This window comes from Mirounga angustirostris, unplaced genomic scaffold (assembly GCF_029215605.1).
Source record: "Mirounga angustirostris isolate CCGP_5_RB_7025 unplaced genomic scaffold, mMirAng1.0.hap1 SCAF_15, whole genome shotgun sequence".
NCBI classification, from domain to species: domain Eukaryota; kingdom Metazoa; phylum Chordata; class Mammalia; order Carnivora; family Phocidae; genus Mirounga; species Mirounga angustirostris.
In genome coordinates this window covers 71,940,964-71,960,886 of record NW_026991723.1, presented here as the reverse complement: position 1 = coordinate 71,960,886, position 19,923 = coordinate 71,940,964, and the positions used below count along the sequence as shown (strand labels likewise).

General features: G+C 41.6%; 1 protein-coding gene across 14 annotated transcripts in view; it reads left to right on the top strand.

Annotated features, from left to right (window-relative positions):
* The window catches only part of LPAR1 (lysophosphatidic acid receptor 1), a 297,361-nt gene that overhangs the window by 244,768 nt on the left and 32,670 nt on the right, over positions 1-19,923 (top strand). Inside the window, exon 4 of one of the 14 annotated variants that reach the window (XM_045882916.3) lies at positions 2,689-12,308. The exons of the other annotated variants lie outside the window; for them this stretch is intronic. Coding sequence (XP_045738872.1) covers positions 2,689-2,840 — 152 coding nt within the window. The 3' untranslated portion in view covers positions 2,841-12,308. Of the gene's footprint in view, positions 1-2,688; positions 12,309-19,923 lie in introns of those variants that run through there. 14 annotated transcript variants of the gene reach the window in all.

Genomic DNA, 19,923 nt, shown 5'->3' with positions numbered 1-19,923 from the left:
TGTGATCCCATTAGTTGCCTTGCTGCCTGTGCCTTGTTTCCTGTGATGAAGAAATCTCGAAGGGAACATTCCTTTCCTCCTTTTCCTTCTGCTAAAGATGCTCACGACGGTCATTTTGTTAGTCCCTTTCCGGTGCTTGGTGTTGGGGCACCGGGAACTGACTGCTTCTGATTGAGGGAGTGTTTTGCTCAAGGTGTAGTTCACTTGAGGGTTCAAAGTCCCGGCAAGAAGTCATGTGATCCTTCCCCAGGCTTGAATTCTCCCTACTTGGCATTTTACCAAGAATTCCTTTTGCGTGTGTTCCGTAGTTGGATCAGAGTGGCAGTCAAGAAGTTCTTCCTTATTTGACCATGGTCTATCTTGAGTTGTAAGTCCTTGCCTTTCTTGCTGTATTCCTCGTGTTGACCCTTGTGTTGGGGATAATTAGAAAAGCAAAGAACCAGGATTTGGAAGGAGAATAATATTTACTGTTGTGAAGGTCTTGGCATCTTAGTCCCAGGAGAGAGGGACATAAAGCAAAATAAATCCAGGTGGGGCTTATCTCTTTGGGGAGCAAGGAGGAGTCATGGTTTTTTCCAGTTTGATCTGCTCTGGCTGGAAATGATCACCACTGAAGCCAAGTTACTACTTATTACCTGTGAACTCTGTGCCAGGGTCAATACCTGGCACCACTCTTCATGCACCGTTTATAATCTTACACCAAGGAGTGTTGCATTTCCCCTGTTTTATACTGAGGGAACTGAGTTAAGTTGGGGCAAGGAACTTGTTCAAGATCATACATTTTGTCAGTGGCAGAAGTGGAATGGAGCTGTCAGGTGGTCATAGACCATGACCCACCATCACAGGGCACTGGATCTCCGCACACCATACAAGAAACTGTTACTGGTGGTAATAATGGTGGAGACCAGCTGAGTTGAATGAAGCCCATTGTTTTGTGTTCACTCCAATGAAAGATAATTTAGCCAGTATCCTGTTAGCAAATCTTTATGTACTTCTCTATTTAATTCAACAAACATGTTGAGTGCTAATGATCGTGCTAAGGGATAGAAAGATGCAGGTGAACTCCATTTTACAGAGCTTAGGGTGCAGTAGAGGAGATAAAGAGCTACGGAAGCTGTTGGGGCCACATGCTAGTAGAGGTATGGGCAGAGTGATCCCAGGTGGAGGGAGGGGAGGCCTCCCAGAGAAGGCAGTACGGAGCGGAGGTCTCGATGCCTGTGGAGGACTTGGCCATTCTGTAGGATGCAGGCCGAGAAGCTAAGCAATGGCAGGAGCAGTGTTCCTCACCTCTGGGGAACCGAAGTAGTCAGGTGTCACTAGCGTGTGGTGGGGGTGCTGGCGAGCTTTGACTGGAGAGTCAGAGTCTTCATAACATACCAAGGCATTTAGGCTTCTGTCCGTAGATGATCAAAAGTGGTGAGGGTTTCTCCAAGATAACACCAATTCCTTATAGGGGCTATCATATAATTTGTCATCCAAATGGAGATGCTTTGGGTAGTGAAAACAGGCACTAACTGGTTGGAATGCAGGAGAAACAGGTGTAAACCAGGTCTGGGCAATGCAGGATGTGTGGGTCACTCTACTTCTAGGTTCAGCTTTTTGTTTGTTTGTTTATATTCTTTCCACATTTTCTTTTGGCTTTTTAAATGTAGATTTCAACACTGGATTTGATCTGTTATATAGATGGTGAAGAAGAACTTCTGTTTTTTGTTTCTGTTTTGTCTTAAAGCAAGGCTCTATCCAGATTTAGAATTTTAGAGCTGAAAGAGTCCTTGTAAATTACAAATAGAACAAAACAAATTACACCATCCAACTCCCTAATTTTACAAAAAAAAAAAAAAAAAAAAAAAGAGAGAGAGAGACTGAAGCTCCCAAGCTAGTTGAGAAATTTAGATCTGAATTCTCTGGTGGCCCAAGCCAAGATCCAGGTTTGACTGGATCTTGACTGACTGACTGACTTTCAGAAAGGTTCTCTTCACTACATATGTCTCCATGTTGTTCAGTCCCATCCACAGTTTCCATCATTTTATTCCTTGTGAACATCAGCATGTATTTATGGGGCTAGCCAGCCACCCACGGTGTGTGTGTGTGTGTGTGTGTGTGTGTTTTCTCAGTTAATATTCATCAAGGTAGATGATTCTGGGATCTATCCCGACTCTGCCATTAACCATCTGGGTGATTCTGGGCAAGTCACTTTCTCTGTGCATTAACTTCTCTGTACTTTCATCTGGAGGAGGAAGTTGGCTAATTTGATTTCCAAGATTACAGTTCTGCTTATTACTCTGTCAACAAAACGATAAGGACATAACTATCATGGATCAACCACGTAGAATTCTCTAGTAGAAAACACAGAAATAGAAATGGAATAATAGCAGGGGATTATGATCTTTCTCCGTATCACCTTTTTAATTTATTTATTTATGTATTTGACAGAGAGACACAGCGAGAGAGGGAATGCAAGCAAGGGGAGTGGGAGAGGGAGAAGCAGGCTTCCCGCTGAGCAGGGATCCCAGGACCCTGGGATCATGACCTGACCTGAAGGCAGACGCCTAACAACTGAGCCACGCAGGCACCCCTCCATATCACCTTCTTTAATAATTAGCTTTCAATCTCTATTCCCCATTAAAGGGAGTGGCACATTTATAGAGGATAATCTCAAATGAATTGTTTTGCTTTACTCTCCCATAGAGAGCTCTGTGATGGGAAGAGAAGGCTTCCCAGTCGGTCCTGTCGCTAGAGGAAAGGAGTGGATACAAGAGGCTCTTATTCCCTGGCCACCGGTGACCAGCTACACATCCTGTTGCTCTGCAGAAGAACCAGAGCCACCCCAAGTCTCCTGAGGTCCCTGTGGCATCCCTGTTAAGACTCTTTGAGGTAGAACCTAAGAGAATATTCATGAGAGCCCCGATTGTCTGGCCAGCCCTGAGGCTGGCTTGGCATCCTGGGTGTGGTCAGGAGAGACACCCCACAGAAGCCCCACAGTGCTGCCCAGACCCCAAGTCCTCGGCCCTGGTCAAAAGCGAAAACAACTTTCAAATACCAGTTCTTTATACCCTTTTGTTGCCCAGCTCCATTCAAATATTTTTACTCAGAAGAAACTTTTAAACAGAAACAAAAAATAAAAATACCACATTAACCTCACAGAGTTTCTTTTGAGGTGTGGACAGAGTAGCCAGAACATGAAGCTCTTTCTTATTTTAGGTCTGATTCAGACTTTGTATTCCTGGCGGCTCCTGTCCCCATATGAATGCTGCACAGACATTTGTCCTTATCATTAAAGGTCCTAAAGGATGCAAAGATTCCTAGACTGGTGTGTGGTGACCCCTGGGAATCCACTGTTGCTGAGGGCCTGAGAGCTTAGGTTTGGAATAAGATAGGCCAGAGTTGAGAATTCAAGTTCTGACTCTTCTCTTACTCATTTCGTAACCGTGAGTGGGTGATTTAATCTCTCTGAGCCTCAGTTTCAGAATTAATAGAAGAAGCCTAGTAGGACCTTTCTCAAGTGATTAGGAGCACTTGATGAGCTGACTTGCATGAAGCAAAGGTAGCCAGGGTCCGGCTAATATAAAACACTGAGTGGTGGCAAATACCCTCATCACTATTAGGTCTTGTCGGCATGTGCACCCTCCCCTTTTCTCTCCTCCTGCCATACCCGCAGACCAGCAGACGTACAACAGTGGATTTGGTGGTTGAGATGGTGCTTCCTTTTTATGACATGGTGTAAAAGTCCTGTGTTTCAGCAGCTCTTGGCTCCAATAACAGGCGGTACTTTTTATTCGGCCTGGCCGTTGCTTTTCCAAAGATATATCTGTACTGCAGAGGTGTCTACATCTTACTTCCTGAGCCTCAGTTCTATGTATTGGAAGTCCTGTTAGCATCATAAGTAATGGCAGTTTTGACCTGGTAACTCTCTGAAGATTAAATGGCGTTAACCATTAAAATGAATTTTGAAAAAAAAAAAAAGAATTTTGAAATGGAACAGGCCACTCTGCCAATATTTATTAGAAGGGGTCATCAGGGGGCACGTGGGTGGCTCAGTTGTTAAGCATCTGCCTTCGGCTCAGGTCATGATCCCAGGGTCCTGGGATCGAGCCCCACATCTGGCTCCCTGCTCCACGGGAAGCCTGCTTCTCCCTCTCCCACTCCCCCTGCTGGTGTTCCCTCTCTCGCTCTGTCTCTTTCTGTCAAATAAATAAAATCTTAAAAAAAAAAAAAAAAAGGGTCATCAGGGGGCGCCTGGGTGGCACACTCCGTTAAGCATCCGACTCTTGGTGTCAGCTCAGGTTGTGATCTCAGAGTGGTGAGATCGAGCCCCACGTCGGGCTCTGTGCTCAGTGTGGAGTCTGCTTAACACCTTAACACTCTCTCTCTCTGCCTCTGACCCTCTGCTACCCCTGCACCTCTCCCCATCGCCCTGCTCGTACACGCGTTCTCTGTCTCTCAAATAAATAAATCTTAAAGAAAAAAAAAAGGGTCTTCAGTTCCTTCAAATGGATGTGCTGTGCTTAGGGCACAGCTGACAGCCCAGCCACCGGTTAGGGCACCATTCTGTTTGCTTTTGACCTACAGTGAGGGACCATGTTTGGCATAAATGGAAGAATAGCCAGAGGTTGGGGTCATGACACCTTATTGCTGTTCTCTGTTCAGGCCCAGCTTTACAGTGTATCCAGCTAGGATTATCTTAGTTGGGGCCTCATCACTGTTCATCTGGAAAGAAAAGGATAAAAGATATTTAACTCCTAATCTCTCACTGCTACTTCATCAGTCTCCTTGGAGTATCATTATGGACATTCCATGATGGCGGGGCTTTATCTTATTTCCCAGCACCTAGAACAGGGCCTAGCAGTTAGCCAACTCTAGATATTTGTTGAATAAATCAGTGAAATATACCTTTTATTCTGTATAGAATTTTGCAGGCTCCCTAGTAACAATAGAAATATACCTGTATAACTTGAAATTCAGTGCAATGTATTAATGAGCCTCATTCAAAGGGGTGTTTATTATAAGGTAGTTATAATAAGGCAGTTCCACATCCTGCCTGTCAAGGACATTTTTTTAGGCTGGGTTCCAGCATGAGCTTGTTAATAATAGTTTATTTTGCCAACAGACATGTATTGAATGTCTAATAGGCCCTCTGTTAAGGAGGAGGGATGCAAAGATCAGTGAAAATACGGGCCCTGTTCTCAAGGAGCTCTCGTTTTAGTAGATCAGGATAGATAAGTAAATGCAATATAGTATGGTAAATAAAATATGCAAGGTGCTGTGGGAATGCTGTCTTCCCATTGTCTTTCCCATCAGGAAAGACTTCATGATGGTGATTAGGAGTTACGTCTTAGATGATATATTAGCGTTTGCCATGTGAACCCCAGCAGAGAAATAATTTCAGTAAGATATTCTTGGTACTCTGAGTTGAATTAAATATTCAGTCACCTCCTTATGTTACAGTTAATGTCACTTAGATATGACAGTAACTCCTGTTAGGCTTGCAAATCTGCTGGGGGCGGGAGGGAAAGCTTGCATAATTTTAAGACAATATTGTGCATATCATTTTTTTGCCTACGTTTGTGCACTGGTATAATACATTTTTTTTTTAATTGGCCATAGTAAGCAGTTTCACATGCAATTGTTTGTAAAGTAAATGAGTTTGGTTACAGGAAAGGGATGAATTTCTACATGTGCAAACTAACATCCTGTGGGAAGTAAGAAGGGCTCTGTAGTGACATGTTTCAGGACCTGAAAGATTATTGCCAGGAAATAGCGACACCTACACTTAAACACACATATGTGCATGGGAATTGCCAGCTTTAGCAAATAAAAATAATGTTTATGGGATGTGCTAAGAAAAGTACTCATTGTTTATCTGGAAGTCAGATGTAACGGGGCATGATACATTTTATCTGGCAACCCCAATACACAGCGGTGAGTGGGAACAAAAGCATTTTAGATGGCAATCAACTCTATCTGTGGAGATTTTTCTCTGTCTTACAGGTTTCCATATTATCCTGAGGTCGATTTAAGTACATGAAGGGTTTCGCTTATTTAATACTTCTGATTTTTATTTTGAGTTGTCTAGTAATAAAGGGACATAGCTGGTTTATAGAATCTTCTGTGTCTCAGAAGCTGTGTAGGCTTATGAGCGTACTGTATACCACGTACATCCAGTTCAAAACGGAATTATTCTCCCCTTTTACACATTCTTTGTCAAGCTCTTTGAAAAAAAAGTATTTTAATGAAGTTTGTTTTTCCATAGAAACAAAGGATTTTTTTTCTTGTGTTTATACCTTTGATATTTTTTTCCTTTGAGATCTAAATTACAGCCTTATGCCTCTGAGAAGCTACTTTTTATTCATGTATTTTAGTGGAGATGATAGTGTCTAGACTGAGTGTGGTCATGGCTTTACTTAAACCCTGGCAGGTCTCCTCCGCCAATAGAGGAGTTATTGTGATGATCCAAAGCAAATAAGTTCTAATAGGGTGACAGAGCAGTCACAGGGTCTTTTTTGAAGAAGTGGGATTTAATCTGGCATCGGGAGACTGGAAATTCATGGCTTCACCTATTTATCCTGTCCAAGCAGACCTTTGCTGACAAAAAAACACTGCATTTTAAGCAGGGTTTTCCATGAGTTCATTCTAAATGGGTATTTCTGCACTTCAGAAAGCTTCTCTTCATGCGACCAGGCATGAATTCATCTGCTCGAGTTATTTTCCTTTCTTTTAGGAGAGGGAAGATACACTTAGGAGCCCAGCCTTCCAGGACCTGCCCAGGAAACTGATGAAGTGAAAAGTTGACAAGCTTTTGCGGCAGCCAGCAAGTGATTCACCATGTTACACTGCAGGGATTTGCTTTGCTAACCTTGCTGAGCACGTGGTACCCTGGAATGCTCCTTTGTATATTGCCCCAGCCCCAAAGGAAAAGCCGTGCTATAAATTGAGCTGGAATTAGTGAGTTTCAGAACAAAAACAGGAGTCTGTATTTGGACATTCTACAAAGAACATATGAACATATGTAATGATCAAATACACAGAAGTTGTAGAGATGAGAAGTGCTAGCTTTATTTAATTTGGCAAATTCTAATGTCTTGGTCGGAGGTGGGGGGGCAAGTGAAGACGTTTTCATAAAAATAAATTATTTCCAAAATACCATGCATGTACTCTAGCATATTCACAAGTACCAATACATAACATGTTATTTAAAATGCAAGAGAATGCTGTGGAAACGAAATGTGAGTAGTAAGTCTAAGATAACAAGACTGCTATAGTTCTGTAATGGAATTTTTTTTTTTTAATTATTTGAGAGAGAGAGAGCATGAGCAGGGTGAAGGGCAAAGGGAGAAGCAGACTCCCCGCTGAGCAGGGACCCCCCCCCTGCCCCCCGACGTGGGGCTTGATCCCAGAACTCCAGGATCATGATCTGAGCCAAAGGCAGACGCTTAACCGACTGAGCCACCCAGGTGCCCCTGTAATGGGATTTCTTAACATTGTAGTTCAATCTAATTGGGTTCTGTTACTTTTAAGGCTAATGCCTTATGTAAATTTAAAAGACATTAGAAGCAGGAGCAGAAAAAATTAGAAACTGAATTAGAAAATACAGTCATTTATATAGTGATCTGTCTGTAATCCATTACATAGTAAGTGATCTAACTATTACAGTATAATACATGTCCCGTGTGTTGCCCCTCAGCAGTCAGACTTACAGCTTTAATAATAGTGTTGTGGGTAGCTTTATTACTCTGTAACTTATTGAGGTTATGGAATACTTTGACCCATTGTTTTGTGTAGATCTCAAGGACATTTTTGTACTGTCTTTTTACGTATACATATTGATATCAGAGTAACATTTTTGTTGAGAAGGTATTTTCTGAAGTATACATAACTAGTCTATTTTAATTACTTCAACAATTTAATATATAGCACAATTAAAGCATTTCTAGTTTGCTACTTTTTTCAGATTTAAAAATCTGAAATTTTTAAGAGAATCACATGTTTTTGTATAGATTGTAAAACGGCTTAATTTATCAGGTTTTTATTTTTTTGAACATATCAGATTGTAACAAAATGTCTACCATTGTGAGTTTTCATTTTTCCTCCCACATTGACTTTTCCTTGGCCTTACTTTATAGCTAAATTTTATAAAAAAATACTTGATTTGGAGGGGGTTAATTAGTAACAAGTGTCATTACAGTTTAGCTATTAATTTTATTTTTAAGTTTTTCTACCAATTTCAACTTTTCCTGAGTCGATATTTATGGTTTTGTTTCTTTTTTAACTTATGATGTATTATTTGTTTCAGAGGTACAGGTCTGTGATTCAACCGTCTTACACAATTGACAGCGCTCACCATAGCACATACCCTCCCCAGTGTCCATCACCCAGAAATAATAATGGTTAACATTTGAGGGTTTATTAGATCAAGACTCATTAAATCCTATTACTTTGCCCCAAATATATATAATATAAAAATTTCAAGCAAGAATCTTAGTCTCTCTGAATTTCAATTCCATCATCTGGCACATATGGATAATACATTTTTGTGAAGATCATACATGATAGTGATTGTGAAAGCTCTTTTTATAGGAAGTGTCACATAAATGTAAGTTATGAATGTTTTTGCAGCTGCAGCTTACAGAGCAGTGACCCAAAAAAAAGTTTGGAATGCTAAGCAAGAAATGTGATGTTGTGTGGTTGCAAAGGCATTAACTATATTCTTTCTTTTTTTTTTTTAAAGATTTTATTTATTTATTTGAGAGAGAGAGAATGAGAGAGAGCACATGAGAGGGGGGAGGGTCAGAGGGAGAAGCAGACTCCCTGCTGAGCAGAGAGCCTGATGTGGGACTCGATCCAGGGACTCCAGGATCATGACCTGAGCCGAAGGCAGTCCCTTAACCAACTGAGCCATCCAGGTGCCCCGGCATTAACTATATTCTAACTTCCAGTTTGCCGCTTACTTTGGGCAATCCACTTGTGATTGTCTTCATCTGGCCCACGGAGGGCTTCACTCTGTCGATGTGTCTGCAGGTGTGGCCCAAGGACCACCAGCATGTGAGTCACCTGGGCTGCTTGTTGAACAGGCTGATGGCTGGGCTCTAGCCCAGACCTGCTGAAGCAGGATCTCTGTGGTGGCATCCGGTCATCCGTAGTTGAGTCACGTAGACCTGGCGTTAAACCTGACCTTGCTCGTTTCTAAAATCTATTTTTCACCTTTCCTACTCAAAGAGACAGATTATGGGTACCACTTACACGGTGAGTTAGGGCTGGCGATTGCCCTCACACTTGTGTTTGTAGACTCGCTTTGCAAGCGGTAGAATGAGGAGAGAAAGGTAACGGAGGTTGGAGTTAGGGAGAAAATGGTATTAGTAAGATAAGATGCTTGGCTCTTGAAAAGCTTACTATAAAGAAGATTGATATTTTTGCACTAAATAGACTTTACTCTCAACATATTTGAAATATCCACGCTGATTGTTAGCACCCAAGGAAAATTTGTCACCTGTGATTTAATGACTGAAAATGCAGCTGACTTACTATAAAGGTCCCTTGAGAAATCATGGCAGGTCTAAGATTTTTTTCAGGTAGGCATGTCATTTTCTGTTCCAAGGAGAACATTTGTATCCCCCCCCCCCCCACCCAAGAGAGGAGATAAGGCAAACATGTTCTTTTTTGGGGGGTTAACCTGATGCAGTTGTATGTGTCTGCATGGAGACCTTTACAGAGAAGGACAGATTGATCATTTAGTTGTTCACAGGTTAAAGAATATTCTGTCCCTGCTATTCCTTCATTTTCTTCTAGAGGCAGCCTGGCATAAAGAGCATGGGATTAGGATGGATATGTCCATGGGTTAAAAATCCCAGTTCAGCTGACATATCAGCTTTGACCCTGGGCAATATTTTTGACCTTTCAGGGCTGCTTTTTCCCTCCTGGGGGGAGAGCATTACTTATCACTCTCTCCTCAAATGGGGAGGTTATTTTGAGAATTAAATGACCTATGTTAAGTGCTTACAATCTTGGCTGGCACCTGTTCAAGCGAACATGCTTCCCTGTTATTCTGCGTTCATGAAAGTTCCACCTGCAACGGGCTGCGATTAATTTTTTGAACTGTTTTCCCAGCATGGTCATTTCTTGGAACCATTTAGCCTCTTCTATACACCTATATTATCACTGGTGGCATTTTCTCCCTGTCTGCCCATAGAAATGGAGCTGAGAGCCCTATATGGGGATTCAACCCATTAGTTTGTCCATTCATCTATCCATGTAGATCTAGAATGTACATCTATCCATGTAGATCTACATCTATTTGTCCATGTACATCTATCCATGTAGAATCTTAGAAACTTGGTGTGGAATGAGACTTACAAGGATCATGGGATTTATACCCTCTTACAAAGCCAGAAGAACATGTGGTCTTTCAGCCTCTGCTCAAACACCTTGGATTCATGGAGCATTCTTGTCTCTCTAGAGACCAGACTATCCTCAGATATAGATGGACTATTACAGAAATTTAGCCACAGTCTGGGATGGAACTGTTTTCTCGGGTACCACTCACTGGATCTAGTTATTGCCTCTTAGTGCCATAAAGAACACTGCAAGTATTTACAAACTAATTCAGTTCACATGACCTATATTGCCTTTTGTGTATTGGAATAACTAATACCCAAATGTATAATCCCTACTCATTTACCAATATGACCCAACTACAAGGCAGGATGGGAGTAAAGTAATGACAGAGTTATGAAGCAAACATGGCCCTGCCATCCTAAAGCCCACAGTCTGGTAAGAAAGATTCCATGTGTATATAGATGATTATTGTAAAAGGCAGGAGGTGACAAAAATACCAAAAAAGGAAGTATAAAGCTATCTAAAAATGGAGAGAAGGGAGAGAACCCTGTCAGTATAATCAGGAAAGCTCTTTGTAAATGAGGTTTTGAGTATTACAGTGTAGGTGATGATGGAGGAAAGAGGTATTGTTGGACTGCATTTACCTCTTTTAGATACTGAACCCCTTTTGAATATTTAGGACTTTTTTTTTGATTACCAAGGTAACACACATTCGTCAAGAGGGAAAGAAGGGAAGATGAAGAAAATTAAAAAATTAGGACGCCTGGGTGGCTCAGTTGTTAAGTGTCTGCCTTCGGCTCAGGTCATGATCCCAGGGTCCTGGGATCAAGCCCCACATCGGGCTCCCTTCTACGTGGGACGCCTGCTTCTTCCTCTCCCACTCCCCCTGCTTGTGTTCCCTCTCTCACTGTGTCACTCTCTGTCAAATAAATAAATAAAATCTTAAAAAAAAAAAAGAAAATTAAAAAATTAAAATTTAGAATTCTAAACATTTTAGAGAAAAAGCAAAATATTAAAATGAATACAGTTTCTTTCCAGTCCTTTATTTTAATGAATACTTTTCAGTTGAGATTATATAGTACAGTTTTGTTGCACAATTTAAAAAAATACCCTGTGCTTGTTAATGCCATTAAGTAATCTTTGAAAACATGAGTTTTCTTTTTATTATTGAAGTATAATTAACATACAGTATTCTATTATTTTCAGGTATACTGTATAGTGATTCAACTATTCATTACTCAGCATTCATCAAGACAAGTGTACTCTTAATCCTGCTCACCTATTTCACCCATCCCCACACCCAGTTCCCTTCTGGCAACTACCAGTTCTCTGTATTTTAAGAGTCTGGTTTGTTTGTTTGTTTGTTTGTTTGGTCTCCTTTTTTCTTTGCTCATTGTTTTGTTTCTTAAATTCCATGTATGAGTAAAATCATATGGTATTTGTCTTTCTGACTTATTTAAGTTAGCATCACACCCTCTAGGTCCATCCATGTTGTTGCAAATGACAAGATTCATTCTTTTTTATGGCTGAGTAATAATCCTGTGTGTGTGTGTGTGTGTGTGTGTACTTACATACTATGTACATACACCACATCGTCTTTATCCATTCATCATCCATTGATGGACATTTGAGTTGCTGCCATAATTGGGCTATTGTAAATGATGCTGCAGTAAACGTAGGCGTGTATCTATTTTTTTCAAAATTCATGTTTTCATTTTCTTTGGGTGAATACCCAGTAGTGGAATTACTGGATCCTATGGGAGTTGTGTTTTTAAATTTTTCGAGGAACCGGGCGCCTGGGTGGCTCAGTTGGTTAAGCGACTGCCTTCAGCTCAGGTCATGATCCTGGAGTCCCTGGATCGAGTCCCGCATCGGGCTCCCTGCTCGGCAGGGAGTCTGCTTCTCCCTCTGACCCTCCCCCCTCTCATGTGCTTGCTCTCTCTCATTCTCTCTCTCTCAAATAAATAAATAAATTTTTCGAGGAACCTCCATACTGTCTCCCACAGTGACTGTGCTAGTTTGCCTTTCCATCAACAGAGCACAAGGGTCCCTTTTCCTCCAGATCTTTGCCAACACTTGTTATTTCCTGTGTTTTTCGTTTTAGCCATTCTGACAGATATAAGGTGATAATATCTCTTTGTGGTTTTGATTTGCATTTCCCTGATGATTAGTGATGTTGAACATCTTTTTGTGTGTCTGTGGGTCATCTGTATGAAACATGAGTTTTCTACACAGACTTGAGACATTCCAAGTGATCAGTGGGCATTTAGGTTTTATGTCTCTCTCTCTCTCTGCTGTGATCAATAACATTGAGATAAATATTATCTATTTTTAAAAGATTTTATTTATTTGATAGAGAGTATAAGCAGGGGGAGCTGCAGGCAGAGGGAGAGGGAGAAGCAGGTTCCCCGCTGAGCAGGGAGCCCAATGCTGGGTGGGACTTGATCCCAGGACCCTGAGATCATGACCTGAGCTGAAGGCAGACGCTTAACCGACTGAACCACCCAGGCGTCCTGAGATAAATATTATCTAATGTGAATCTTTACTGTCCTCACTGGGACTTTATGAATCTTGATTACTAGTGTTCTCCATAAAGTGTATACCAATTTACACTTTTAACACAAAGGAATGAGAATATTTTGTTACATTCATGCCAGTATTTGGATGGGTGGCTTTTTTTTTTCTCTTAATGGTGCCATGTTGTAACCATTTACATTATTTTTATTCATGAGCACAGACATTAGCAGGCCTAGAAAAGAAATAGAAGCTTTTCCAGGATTGAGAAACTAAGAATAAACAAAAATGGGAATGCATTTAGTCCCGTTTAAATATCTGTACTACTTCGAAGTATGTTGTTCCATGTAAAAGTCTAATGTATATTTATTTCTCTGGAAACCTACAGGCCTAACAACTGAACAGTATAGCACAGGGATAACGGTGTTACCTCCGAAGTGCCAACTGCCTGGATTTTAGTCCTGACCTTAATACATAGCAGTGTCATCTTGGCCCATGGATTCAGTTGCCCCATGCTTTCATTTCTTCGTCTGTATAAGGAGAGGTAGGGCAGAAACAGAAAAGCCTCAAAAGATTAGTAAGATGATTATATAAGATGCCAGGAATGTAAGTACTTGGTAGATACTATGACAAAATACATAACTTGGTGTTTGTATAGAATGATACTGCTGTGTTGAAACCTAAAGTCCCTGGATTAGTCCTCGTTGTGGTGGATCTTTATTCATTATATTGTGAGAAAAAGAGGCAGAGCAGAAGGATCGGGACCCATTGTGCTTTCAGGACTCAGTGGGACAGGTTTTCTTTGGATTGGGTGGGGCTTTCATCTCAGGGATCCTGAAAGTCTCTGGAAACTGCTCAGTTCTGAGATCCCCCACTTTTCTGTCTTCCCTAGATGACTTTAGTCCCAAATGCAGAGGTTCCCATAATTTCTCAGTGTCCTTATTTCCATTTTTTTTCACAGTTCTGAATAAATACATAAGAGTTTAATAAGCAGTTAAGTCAACTTAATAAGCATATACAGTTCCTGGGTTGCATGGGTGGCTCAGTTGGTTAAGTGGTTGACTCTTGATTTTGCCTTGGGTTGTGGTCTCGGGGTCCTGGGATTGAGCCCTCTGTTAGGCCCTGTGCTCAGCGGGGAGTCTGCTTGACAAGGTTCTCTCTCTCCCTCCCTCCCTCTGCCCCACCTCCTCCTCCCCCCTTTCTCTCTCAAATAAATAAATCTTAAAACAACAACAACAACAACAAACCAAGTACACAGTTCCTGATAAACTAGCAGACATTTTGTACAACAGCAACAACAAAAATGAAAGAAAAGATCATTTTTATCTAATTCTTAACGGCAACTACTAAGGGCTGTGGGCACCTTTTGATCACTGTGCCACTTCTCAAAACTTGGACTCAAATCAAATACCACCATCCTCATTTCCTGTTCCACAGTGAGTTTTAGGCAATATTTGATTTTTATTATAGCAGACAATATTGCAAAAACATGTCACAGAAAGGAATTTAATGCCATCTAATGTTGAAACTGTGAACTACTTCAAGCTGGGAGTTTTCACATGGTCTCTGACAGATGTTGAGTATCACTGATTCCCTCAAACTTAAAATATCTGGCAGTGCTCTTTTTTTAAATTAACTGTGGAACCCTAAGGTGCCTTGGGGTGCAGTTTGGGAACCAGGGCCCTACTGTATTTCTGGATTTACTTCAGTTTTGTTTTCTTCCAGCTATTTGCCACCTCTTGTTCTCTGGTTCCTGTTTTTATTTATTTCTTGGTTCTAGCCACCTCATTTCCTTCCCCTTTGTGTAGGGCTATTCTCTGTCTGGTCTCCTATCCAGCATCACTGGTCTGTTTGTGGTTGTTGCTGGACCTCCACAGCCCCAGATGCAGCCGTGGAGATCCTGATACAGTTTGGTAGATGGCTGAGGTCAGTCACGGGGCTCTAAATCTGACAGGACTTTTGCAGTTCCCAACTCGGGGGGGTATACTTTCCACTGTAGCCTGCCTAAATGGTATGCCAGTGATGTGGCTTCTCTTTACATGTCCGTCGGTGGTACTCTCCCACGGTGTGAGTGGACATGCCCTCCACACCAGACCTCCCAACTCCTCAGAGGCAGACTTTGCTTTATAGCAACAGAGAACTGCCCAGACCACAGCTCACTGCCGCTGTTCTTGGCCTGTCAACCCAGAAAATGTAGTTGAAACCGTTGAGTGGTTGCTTGTGGGCTCTGGATTAGACTCCTTGCTTTTGTATCCCAAGTTTACCACTTCTCCATTTCCCGAAGCTCCATGTTCCTCATTTACAAAATGGAGATGGTAATAGGCCTTAATTCATGTGAGAATCAAGTGAGAAAATGTGCGGTGCTCTTGGTGTCATAAATTATTGAGGCACTGAATAAATGTTAATTGGTTCTGATACTTTTTTCTGACAGTAACTATGAAATTTACTTCCAAATATTTTAAATTTTGTTAGGAATAAGGTAACCACTCATTTTTTAAATTTAGTGACTGTCTTTGCCAGTTGATGAGAGAGCGTCAATTATTAAACATGAAGAAGCACTTTGCATTCTTGTAACATTGGGTGTATATGAACTAAAGTATCTTCACACACCTATATAATCTCTTAAGACTCTCATGACAGGGGTGGCTCAGTTGGCTAAGCATTCGACTCTCGGTTTCAGCTCAGGTCATGATCTCAGGGTGTGGGATCGATCCCCGCGTCGGGCTCCCCATTCAGCATGGAGTCTGCTTCTCTTTCTCTCTCAAATAAATAAATCTTTTAAAAACTTCTCATGACATTATACATGTATATCTCATAAGTTTGACAGTGCAAATATTATTTTTCCCATTACAGAGGTGATCAAACTGAGTCAAGAGATTATTCATTCATTATTGCTGGAGATTATTCATTGTTTGCTGGAGTCCACACCCTCACTCAGGATTTGTAATTTCAGAACTAGCACTCCATATTTGCTCTGTTCCTTCCTTTTAATATTTCACAAGTTAGAAATGGAAAAGGAAGGAAGGAAGAAAAGAGGGAAGGAAAAGAAAAGGTGACTGTTACTTGTGATTTTTGTAAGCAATGAAAATTTGCCATTTCTGCTGGGTCCAGTACATCTCAGTGTGACAGTAGTTTTAATTAGTGTATAGGAATCACAGCAGTTTGAAGGAACATTACCAATGTTTTGTTGCCAGAAATAATTTCAGAAGAGAAAATGCTTGGCCTTTTTGCTGCATAGCAAAAAACACTGTATTCACCACACAAAAAACATAATACAAGGGGGCACCTGGGTGGCTCAGTTTGTTAAGCGGCTGCCTTCGGCTCAGGTCCTGATCTCGGGGTCCTGGGATCGAGCCCCGTGTGTCGGGCTCCCTGCTCAGCAGGGAGTCTGCTTCTCTCTCCCTCTGCCGCTTGCCCTGCTCGTGCTCTCTTGCTCTCTTGCTCTCTGTCAAATAAATAAATAAAATCTTTTAAAAAATATATTAATTTCAGTTTCTGATGAACAGAAAAATGCCTCAGGAAAAGAGTCAAACTTTGTCCGCTCCCTGTCTTTCTTTTTTTTTCCGCAAATGTTCACATTCCTAAGCCATTCACCCATTCTAGAGCCATTGCTCCCTAACCACGTTTTGGGCACAGTGGCATGGAAATACATCGTCAGGGTATAATTTTGCACACAGCAGAGAGAACATGCTATTATGGAACTGAGTCTCCTCTGGGTAGCCTGGTGGTAGGCTGTGTTTTGATTTCAGTGTTAAAATGGAAGTAAAACCCAGGCTCCTCCTCTCAGGTCTGTTAGAAACTTGCTGGATCCATGCTCGTTGGGTGGTTTTCATGTCCAAATGGCAGGTGAGGGAGAAGAAATGGTCTTCTAGTGTCAGGCTCGAAGGCATTGACTTGAATGCTGAATCACGGTAATAATCTAAAAATGGAGTTTGATTCTCTGCTTGGCTGACTAGGAAATTGTGGAAGTCACAGGTTGGCCAGGTTAAACATGTCCTGGCCTACTAGAGGCCGGTTTCGGGGGGGGCGCGGCAAGTAGGCACTGAATCCTCACAGGGACGCCATGTGGTGGTCTTCCAGACAAGTGTCATGGACATAGTGGCAGCAGCTTGAGTTTAAGTATCTGCAACATTTAATGTGAGAGAGCTCGACTAAGTATGATGTGAACAGTGAAGAGTGATGCCAGTCATGCCTCAATAAAATGGTTTTAAAAACATTAAAGCTACAAAAAAGAATCTAGGTGATACATACCTAGAAACTCTCGAGGGAAAGAGAGTCTGAAGTCTCCATTCCACTTGTTTTTTGTTTGGCTAATACTATAAGCAATTCCCATGCAAACTGACTCTCTTGAGATGTTGGATTCATTTTCCATGCTGCATAACAGATTGCCGCAAACTCCATGGTAAAACACCCATTTATTTTATCTCTGTGTCTGCAGGTCAGAATTCCAGGCACGCCTTCGTGGGTTCTCTGCCCAGGGTCTCACGAGGCTGAAATGAACTCTTGGGCTGGGCTCTGTTCTCCTCAGGAGGCTGGACTAGGGGAGGATCTGCTTCTGAGAGCCCTCAGGTGCAGGCAGAGCTTATTTCATTGTGTCCATAGAATTCACAGCAGCTTGCTTCTTCAAAGTCAGCAAGGAAGAGAGAGTGAGTCTATGCTGGTTCTTTTCTAGTCTCTGGCTTCTAGATTCTTTTTAAAAGAGTTGACTTGATCACGTCCAGCTGACCCAGGTTAATCTCCTTTTTGATCAACTTAAAGTCAGTTTAATCACATCTGGAAAATCCCTTCACCTTTGCCATATAATGGAACCTAATCAAGAGAGTGACTCCTATAACCATGGCCATATTCTGTTTGTTAGAAGCAAATTGCAGGCTCTTCCCACACACAAGGGGAGGGTGCTAGACAAGGGTACAACTCATTGGGGGTACCCTTGAGGGAGTGCATCCACCATAGATGTGCCATGTGTTTTAATAGGGTTATAGTTGGAAGAAAAAATGACTTTTGAAAAGCACCATTTTAAAAGGAATTAGTGTTATTGAGTGAAAGACTAAAGGATACTATGTATTTAAGTCCACATTTTTAAAAAAGTATTTGCACCCGAGCTGTTTACCTTTCCTTAAACAATGTGTCAACGAACACTTCTGCCTAGAATTTTTCTTTCCCTTGGGCTGCTGAGGAATTACTCCTAACTGGTTCTCTTGCCTCTTGATGCATTCCTTCCCTTGTCCTTCTTCCTTACCCACTGTTTGTTTTTGAAATGTCACACCTCTAACCTGACAGTTGCCTTTGTCTGCCCACCTCGAGGATGGAAGTGTTACACCCCGACCACGGACTTCCTGAGCACAGTGGCACAGAGACACATAATCGCAGTGTAATTGTGACCCTGCTGATAAGCCCGCAACTCTGTTGGGCTCAGGCTGTAATCTGAGTGTCTGCCGAAAGGCCGGGGGTGGGGGGGTGCGGACAGACCTTAGGCTTGTTTGGATCTCGCTGTTAAAATAGGAATGAAAATTTATTTTCTCCTTCTTGGTCTGTAGGAGACATGCTGGTTTCATTCATGCTGGGTGGTTTTTATGTTCTAATAGCAGTATTATATAAACAGTCCTACAGACGTGTGCAGAGTATGTGCCTGTGTTTATGCTTTGTGGGGGGAAAAAAAAGAATTTAAGGCAGCTTAAAAAGATGCGTACAGTTCAGAGGACAAAGTTGAACTAAAAATAAAAAGAAATAGGGAAGAATAAAAGAAAGTGACTTTTCTGTCCCTTTTGGGAAGGGCATACATTCTGGCAGTTAATGCAAGGACATAAACACAAAAGGTTCATGATTTGGTGGCCAAAGGTAAAGTCAGGAGAGAGAGCGCGCCTCTGAGTACTGAGCCCAAAGAGACATTTCTCCTGAGGATCTTCATCTGTGATGGACACATTGGCCGCAGTGTGATGTGCTGGACAACTTACGGTGTTCACATGCAGTGCCGTGTCCCATAGGTCATTTCTTAGAACATTCTTCCGTGAAGGCTGGTGGCCTGCTGCCAAAGTGTAGTCAGTTAAAGCCTTTCTGTGGGGCTTGACTTTCTAATCTATTGGTTGACTCAGTTTGGAATGAAATGTAGCACAGTACTTCACACTTCCTGCCCTGCACCCAGAAGTTTAAGAAATTTTTAAAATTTTGCTTTTCATCCCTTGGATTATGTTTTGAAGTGAATGTGGTTTATCTTCCGGAAGCTGAAAAGTCATTACATTATTGAGAATGAACACATAGCTCTAGGTATTCTGTCTTTTTCCAGCAGCCATTAAGAATCTTTCTTTTAGTTCATGTGGAAGACTGAGGGATGCAGTTTGCCATGCATATTATATCGTAGTCCTTTTTAAAGTTTTTTTTTCTTCAGATTATATTTCTTGATAACACCTGCACACTTTCTTTTTTCTAGTTAAGTATAGATTGATTGAAGTCAGTGGAATTTTCTGTTTATTTTTTTGGTGAGTTGCGGAGGGGGGTGGGTGGGTGGTAATTAACGTTCTCAAGAGAAACCTGAGGAACCTCAAAAGTCATCTGCCTCATTTGGAGACTGTCCCACCTCTGTTGCAAAGAAAGGAAAGGGAGACCCTGTGGCGAAGTCAAGGATCTCTACGTAACAATGAAGGATGTCTCACAGAGCAAGGGATGGGCCCTCTGGACTTCATGGTGCTGAATCACAAGGGTTGCAGGTGATATTTGTTTACTAATCACTAATTTATTCCCGATTATCAAAGTAAACCCCATCTAGTGTTGATGTTTTATAACATACAGAATATTTGAGTAAGAATACAAAACTCATCCTGAAGTTGATGACCGACCGCCATCTTGACATATTTCTATGCCGTGTGTTTGTTTCTATGGCATTGTTAGCTTTGTGGTTCAGAGTGAGGGCCTCTGGAGGCATTGAGATCCCTGCCCCACCATTTGTAAGCCAAAATGCCCAGAGAGGTTTCTTGAGCTCTCTGAACCTCAATTTTCTCATCTGTAAAATAAAGATAGTGGGAGTGCTATTCTCTTAAGAAGGAAACCATGAGTTACTCTCACAAACAAGCTTGGTAGAAACAC